General features: G+C 39.1%; 1 protein-coding gene across 4 annotated transcripts in view; it reads left to right on the forward strand.

Moving 5' to 3' along the window:
* The window catches only part of PRKG2 (protein kinase cGMP-dependent 2), a 115436-nt gene extending 113580 nt beyond the window's left edge, over positions 1 to 1856 (forward strand). For all 4 annotated transcript variants that reach the window (XM_004383107.2, XM_023737600.1, XM_004383106.2 and 1 more), the window contains one exon: positions 80 to 1856. In XM_004383107.2, coding sequence (XP_004383164.1) covers positions 80 to 175 — 96 coding nt within the window. In that variant the 3' untranslated portion in view covers positions 176 to 1856. The remainder of the gene's footprint in view (positions 1 to 79) is intronic.
* Positions 1857 to 8475: the final 6619 nt, after the last annotated feature.

Genomic DNA, 8475 nt, shown 5'->3' on the forward strand with positions numbered 1-8475 from the left:
GAAAAAGCATTACCCATACGTAATAGCATGCTTAGTCAACATTATCCTCACCTTTGTTTTAATCCTTTCTGTTTATTAGCTCAGTGGACCCACAGATCACAGCTACTTTGACAAGTATCCCCCCGAAAAGGGAGTGCCTCCAGATGAGCTGTCAGGCTGGGATAAAGACTTCTGACGGAAGCAAAGATGATTACTGCATATTCACTATGGAAGAGGACTATATGGATCAATAATCCAACTCTGATTATTTCTCTCTTTGGAGTATTACAGTAGCTTTTGGAAGACCATTAGGGGAAAATAAATTCCTGTCCATGAGTTGAGGGTAGTTCTGAGTTATAATGTCCCATCTAGATGTTGTTAATTATTCATGTGTTCAATTTTTTGTTTTTCTCAAATGTTGATCGCTATTCCATTCCCCTCCTCACGGTCATAACTATTTTTGTTGAAGAGGCATAGTTTTCTCTGCATTCTATTGCTCCATCTCAGTCATACTCCTCTCCTTTGCGACCTAATAAGGTTTAAAAAGGTCTCGCTGTTGAGCAACTAAGTCATGTACATAGAAAGAAGATTAAGGGTGAATTTTGGAAGGTTTCCCCAGCTCTCAAATCTCCAAGTAAGCATTATGGCATTTTAAAATGGTGGCTTGCTGAAATCTTGGCAATAAATAGAGACTCTTGACCTTCACCTGCATTCAGCCTAGAAATATACTCGTGTCATCCTATCCCCAGACACCTGGGGAAGGTGCTACCTGTTTCTAAAGTAAATGAGTTAATTATTTCAACCAGGTGATTATATGCTATTGGGGAATTTAGGGAAAAAATGCTTTTTCATTCTCCTATGACCATCTGTGATACCTCAAAGACTTTTCGAAAACTTTGTTAAAGGTGGTTATGATGTGTAGTTAAATGATGGGACTTTGGAAAGATTTTAACTTATATACTAAAGCTTTCCAAAACAAAATACAACACATAGAGGAACAAATTAGGAAAGCTTTTCCTTCCCCTTAAATACAGAGAAGAATGAATTCTAAGAGGCAAACTTGCTGACTCTTTGAAACCCTGAGGTATTTTCCCAATTCTGTGATTGTTGTTATTAATAAACCAAAAGAGTATAGAATAACCACAGTTAATTTTTAATGAAAACCTCATTGGTGAATGTTGATGCACTATAATCACTGCTGAGTTAAGAACTCTTTTTTAAGACATTTGGGTCATGACTGTGTTTATAATTCTAGATTGCTAAGATAGGCAAGCCGCTGGAGAACTCTGGAGAAATCATAGGAAGTAAAAGGGTCATCTAGTATCTACCTTCCTCCTGTCTCCTCCTTGCAATCTTCCAGAATAAAGATAGGGTAATTTCAACAGCACTGGGAGCCAGTGCCTAAGAACTTTACTAGTGGATTTTTTTTTTTTTTTAAATATGTATTGACCATGATCATCTCCTCCACTTCCCTTCCAAAATGGATGGGAGGCAGAGTTTTCTCTATATCTTTCTTTTTTTAATTAGTAATACTTTATTGTGTTTTCAGTCAAAATTTGCACAGCAAATCAGATTTCCATTTAATAATTACTGCACAAATTGTTCAGTAATGTTGGTTACATTTTTGACAGTGTGTCCACATTCTCATTAATTCCATTCTGGATGTTTTATTTCTGGTACTTTGGTTTCCCTGCCTCCTTACCCTTTCATCTTTCATCTTTCCTTAGAGTACTTGTTCACCATTTGGTCTCATATAGATGATTTTTTAAGGATGTCAAGTACTCACTGGTGAGAGTTTTATTTTGTAAGCCAATCTGTTATTTATCTAAAAGGTGACCTCAGGGGGTAGTTTCAGTTCAGGGTTTATCGAGTATCTCAGGGTGATAGACTTTGGGGAGTCCTCTAGTCTCAACTGGTCCAGTAAGTCTAGACTATTTAAGAATTTGGTTCTGTTCCACATTTTTCTCCCCTACTATCAGGATCCATCTATTCTGGCCCTGATCTCAATGGTTGGTAGTGGTAGCCAGGCACCATCTAGTTCTTATCTCAGGCTAGATGAAGCCATGGTTCATGTAGCCTGTTAGCTCTGTAGACATGTTTCTCCTCTGAATCTTTATTTTACTTCTTTCTCTTTCTCTTTTGCTCTGGACAAGAAGAGACTGATCGTTTTATCTTACAGCTTTTGAATCTTGCAGAGTAAAAATTATGTCTGGGTTCCTCCAGTATTCAAACTTCTGGCTATATTTTCATATGATAATGTTCTGTGTGAAAAGCACCATCTACCCACTCCCCACCCATGCTTTTAACATTCAGAGAAAGTCAGCTATATGCTTCCTGCAAAGCTAAGCCAGGTACTTGAGGCCTAACCCAAGAAGGTGCATCCTTAACAAATTGAATTTCCACATTTAGTACCCTTTTGCTGAACCAAAGAGTTTTTGTTTCTGGGGTTAGTATTTTTAAAGATTATGTATTGTACATAGAAGAATCATTTTTAATAGGATCTACATAACCTGCTTAAAGAATTTCTAAGATTTTTTCAATGATTTTTATTTGCATTTGGTTTGTATGTACTGTATGTTTTTCCATGTATATATTTTTAAATTACAAGTCTATAAATATAGAAAATTTATGGATTGGGTGGATATTAGAACTGTACAGTTGTAATAGCAATGCTGTTCTCGAAGAAGATCAGTAGTTGTAACTCAAAAAGTACTTACACACATAGAAATAAAAACAGACTTAGAGAACTACAGGTTTATTTTGTCTATGAGTAGCCATATCACTATGTAATCCTCACATGTGGTTTTATTGTATTTTTAGAGTACTTCATAAAACTAAAGGGTCTGTATAAGTTGGAATCAACTCAATAGCAACGGCTCTGGTTTTTTTTTTTTTTTTTTTTTTTAATAAAACAGAGAAAATGAGAGTGAACTATCATATAATCCTAAATCCAGTATTTTCTTGCTGGGAACATTTTTGAGTACTAGCTTTCTCACCTGTAGAAAGTGAGTAAAGTAATAACTTATTTAGAGGACTGTTTGCAGGATTAACTAAGATATCTAGAGAGTCCTTTGCACAGTATTTGTCAAATAATACTGATTAAATGGTAGCTGTTGTTAATATGGAAACTCTGGTGGCTTGGGGTTAACAGCTGTGGCTGCTAACCAAAAGGTCAGCAGTTTGAATCCACCAGGGGCTCCTTGGAAACTCTATGGGGCAGTTCTAATCTGCCCTATAGGGTCACTATGAGTTAGAATTAACTCGACGGCAACGGGTTTGGTTTTTAGTTTTTACTGTTAATATCTCTATTAGCATTAAAGGGGCCTTAATAACCATTGAGTCCTGGACCTGGCATATCATTGGAATCTGTATGCAGAGTTGTACCAGTCTAGTATCTTTTTTTTTTCTTTTAACGCATGAAGTAGAGATGATTGATCACATCTCAGTGCATAGAATGAAGAGTTAATCCTCACCAAAATGAAGTGATGCATTAAGCTTACCTAAATTTTAATTTTTATAAATTCTGAATACACACACATATTTACGTATATATAATATATATTTTTCCTATGTTTCCTAAAAGCATCCTCCTAGCTGATACTGAACAAGGTGACACTCTGCCTTCTTGTTTCAGCTCTCATACTGTAAACAAGTGTCCTTTTGCAGTCTATTTATATGCCATGTTTTCTTTTTTTTTTTGATGATTTCCTGTTTGAAATGGCCCCATGTGTAATGTGAAGTGCTGTCTAGGGTTCCTCAGCATAAGAAGGCTGTGATGTGCCTTACAGAGAAAACACATGTGCTACATAAGCTTCATGTGAGCATGAGTTATAATGCTGTGGGCCATGAGTTCGATGTTAATGAATCAACAATACTGTACATCCAAAAAAAAGGAAGAGGAAATTCACCTATCCGTATTTGAAGCAGCCGCAGAAAGTTCTAAAAGTGGAAAAGATGGAAAAGCGTCTAAATTTATGGATTCACGAGATGATGACAGATTAAAAAAAAAAAAAAAGGCATAGTAGATAGCATTGTGAAACTGAAAACCAGAGAAATTTGCAGTCAGGTTACCCAGGATCGGAAAAATGTTAAAAAAAAACCTTCTCAACTAGTGTTTTATTATGAAGGAATACTGCATACAATTAATTATTTGTAAGAAACATATTAAATACAGTGTGTTTAAACAGAAACACACATAAAACAAGGTTTGTACTTACCATGTGATAAAAAATATTGTGACCAGAGGTTCACAGGAAAATAATGCCTTATTTTTCCAGGAGCAGTGGCTCAATATTCACTTATTCAATGTTTGTAGTGACTTTATAGTACATAACTATCATGAATATTGAAAATCAACTACAAATATATACATAACATTTCTTTTTGGAATAATAATGAATTTTTGTCATTTATTTTTCAGGCATGATATTAGGAATATTCACATCTGTTACCCCATTTACAGAGCCCTGGTGGTGCAGAGGTTAACAACTCGGCTGCTAATCAAAAGGTCAGCAGTTCGAATCCACCAGCTGCTCCTTGGAAACCCTAGGGGGCAGTTCTGCTCTGTCCTAGAGGGTCGCTATGAGTTGGAATCTACTCGATGGCAACGGGTAGGTAGTAGTATCTCATTTACATAAGACTTTAAAACAATTATAAACACATTGACTGTTGACTGCCCTCAAAGCTAAATATTAGCCTCAAGTATTCATTCACAATTTCACAGTAATGGTTTGCATGACTTGGTCACCGTTACTATGACTATGTAACAAAGTATCCTAAAACATAGTGGCTTAAAACAACAATGTTATTTTCCTGGATTCTGTGGGTCAGAAATTCAGACAGCACACAGCATAGATAGCTGGTCTCTGCTCTGCAATATCTGGGGCATCAAATGGAAAAACTTGGAAGATTGGAGGTGGGAGCTAACATCACCTGAAGACTTGTTTACTCATACACCTGGTGCTTGGGCTGGAACTACTCAAAGACTAGACTGCTGACTAGGGTGACTAAACATGTCCTCACATTGCTTGGATTCCTCACAGCATGGGAGCCTCAAAGTAGTCAGACTCTTCTCATGACAGCTTAGGAATCCAAGAGTGACTGTTCCAGCCAACAAGACAGAGGCTATACTGTGACCAGCCTCAGAACGTAACCTCACTTCACCATACTTTATTGGAAACACAAGCCCAACTTGTGATGAAGCATCAGAACCCATGAGGGCAAACTGGAAGCTATATCTTTCTTTCATGGTCAACGTTGGTCGTATAGGTGACCGTCAAGATAAGCTGGCATTTTTAACATATACAGTGAAATCTGTGACAGCTAGAACTCAACGAGACTACTTTGTTTTTCCAGGCCTCACAAGTTGTTCCACCTTTGATAGGGTATAGTCTTACCACTTTTCTATCACTCATTTTAGTGAAAAATATTTTAGTTTTCCTTTTCTGACAGACTTCCACCTCACACAAGTTCCAGCTTTCACAGGTTTTACTGTACCTGGTTTAGGATTGAAGAAGCTAAAGGAACTAGAGGAACCACAGACCTGGCTGCTGCCCTACATCAACAAGGTGAGCCAGCAGATCAGCAACAATGTGTATGAGCTGTAGTAGTGCTTGGTCTTACACTGACCCCCAGGGCATAAATATAGCTTCTTCTCACTTCTGTCTTTCAGTTTGTTACCCAAATTTATCTTGTGGTCAAGCCTACCTCAGAACCACACAGACAAGGAGATTTTGCAAAACATATATCTGGCTTACCTAAGATGATACAGTAAAAAAGTTACTTCAGTTTTAAAACTAATAAGAATATGATAAATAATTATTCTTATGTCATTTATTTGGAATTTCTGTGTAATGAGATTTGCTTTCTTTCTACCCAACATTCATGAGAATGTACATAGGGCCAAAGCCACACAATTAAATTGGGACCAGTAATAATTTGTCTCACGTGATTTATGGACAAGCTCTAAATTGAATTAGAACTGGAATACTTTCAATTTTGGAAGACATATGACCAAGATATTTTTGTTTATATAATTGTTGGTTGTTCAGTTAAAAACGGTACAATGAATAATAGCACTAAGAGGCAGGGCCAAGATGATGGAGTAGTCACATGCTTCTGGTGGTCCCTCTTACAACAAAGACCCGGAAAAACAAGTGAATCAATTATATATGACAATCTAGGAGCCCTGAACATCAAAGGCAAAATTGAGGAATCAGACTGAGTAGCAGGGGGAGGGAAAGATGGTTTGGAAGCAGCGAGGAGTTGCCAGACCTGACCCAGCGGGAGCCGGAGCCCTTTAGCCCAGATCAGCTTGGGGTGCACGGTGAGATAAGCAAGCAGTGGCACTCGGGAGGCGTTTTTCACACCAGGAGAGACTCCGTGGCTGAGAGTCTACTCAGCCATCCAGAACCAGTGAGAAACAGCCCTCAATTGGTGACAGATAAGTACGTGCGTCTGGCCTGCACAGATCAAAAGCACCCCCATTAGGAAAAAACCTCTCTCCCATTTACCTCCCTGCTCCCTGCTCTGCACTGGCTCAGGGACCACTGCAGCAATTGCCAAGTCCCCTGGGCTGTAAGTAAGACCCATCACAGGCCCTGAGCCATTCTCCCTGCCTTGGAGAGGGAAAAAATTAACAAACAGGAAAAAATAATCTGCCATCTCCCCTAAGCCAGGAAATCAGGGTACGCACAGCTCCTTTGCCTAGGCACGGGCATAAGGGATCCACGGACTTTGAGTACCTTTCCCCCTGCATAGACTTGTGTGGGCCCATTTCAACAGCATAGACCCTCATTACCACAGTACAACAGGGTATATACCTGAAGTCTAGCTTCAACTGTTTCAGCTGTGAAGTGGCAAGTTCGTGACATTTGACACTACTCTGCCCATTAAGCAGGGTCTTCACCTACCCACGTCAGGGGCCTGAGGACTGGTGGCTCCACCCACACCACCTAGCCACCTGTGACAGTGGCCCAAGAACAAGAGGTGCTCCCCAGTCCTTACAGCCAACAGCATTGGGTGCTGATAGTCTGGCTGCAAACCCACCCACCTACGCGTTCTAGGTAACAGGGACACGCTTTCCTCCTGGACACTCGGGGGTGGCCGTCGGTACCCTGCCTTGCTCAGTGTGTGTTCCTCTGCTGCAGCCAGATGCCTGTGCCTACACCAATCACCTATGCCTGTCTAGGACTGTAGGTGAAAGCCTGTACCACACACTTGGTGGCTGACTGCCTGGACACCTGAGCTGAATCCATACTGGAGAAATGGGTGGACTTCTGGGCTCACATACTTAGTGGCAGTTCCAGCGGTGGCAGGACGTTGGAGCTTCAGGGGAGCCAGTGAATAGCCTAGCTCACATGAGCAGCCTATTTGCATATCAAAACAAAACAAAACAAGAAGCTAGGACACAGTAAGCATACATTAAATAAATAAACATAATAACTTATTGATGGCTCAGAGACAACGGTCAATATAAAATCACATAAAGAGGCAGACCATGATGGCTTCAGCAAGCTCCCAAAATAATCTAGAAATTTTCTGGAGGAAGAAATTTTCTTGGAATTTCTGGAGGCAGAATACAAAAGATAAATATACAGAACTCTTCAAGACATCAGGAAGGAAATTAGGCAAAATGCAGACCTTGCAATAGAGGAACTTAAGAAGATTAGAGAAGAGCATAATGACAAATTTAACAGGCTGCAAGAATCCATAGAGAGCAGTCAGAAATCCAGAAGATTAGTAATAAAATTTCAGAATTAGACAACTCAGTACAAAGTCATAGGAGCAGAACTGAGGCAATGAAGTCAGAATTAGTGAGACTGAAGATAAAGCACTTGACATCAACTTACTTGAGGAAAAATCAGATAAAAGGATTTAAAAAAATTAAGAAACCCTAAGAATTCTGTGTGACTGTATCAAGAGAAATAACCTACGAGTGACAGGAGCACCAGAACAGGGGAGGATAACAGAAAATACAGACAGAATCGTTGAAGATTTGTTGCCAGAAAACGTCCCTGATATTGTGAAAGATGACAAGATATCTATTCCAGATGGTCATCGAACCCCACATAAGGTAGATCCCAAAAGAAAGTCACCAAGACATATTATAATCTAACTTGCCAAAACCAAAGTTAGAGAATTTTAAGAATGGCTAGGGAGAAACAAGAAGTCATCTACAAAGGAGAATCAATAAGAATAAGCTCGGACTACTCAGCAGAAACCAAGCAGGCAAGAAGGCAATGGGATGACATATATAAAGCCTTGAAGGAAAATATTGCCAGCCAAGAATTACATATCCAGCAAAGGTGCCTCTCAAATATGATGGTGAAATTAGGGGATTTCCAGATAAATAGAAGTTTAGGGAATTTGTAAAAACCAAACCAAAATTATAAGAAATACTAAAGGGAGTCCTCCAGTTAGATAATCAATAAACATCAGATAAAAGCTCAAGACTAGAACACAAGACAGAGCAACAAGATACCAACCCAGATAGGG

Source organism: Trichechus manatus, unplaced genomic scaffold (genome assembly GCF_000243295.1).
Source record: "Trichechus manatus latirostris isolate Lorelei unplaced genomic scaffold, TriManLat1.0 scaffold00105, whole genome shotgun sequence".
Taxonomy (NCBI): Eukaryota; Metazoa; Chordata; class Mammalia; order Sirenia; family Trichechidae; genus Trichechus; species Trichechus manatus.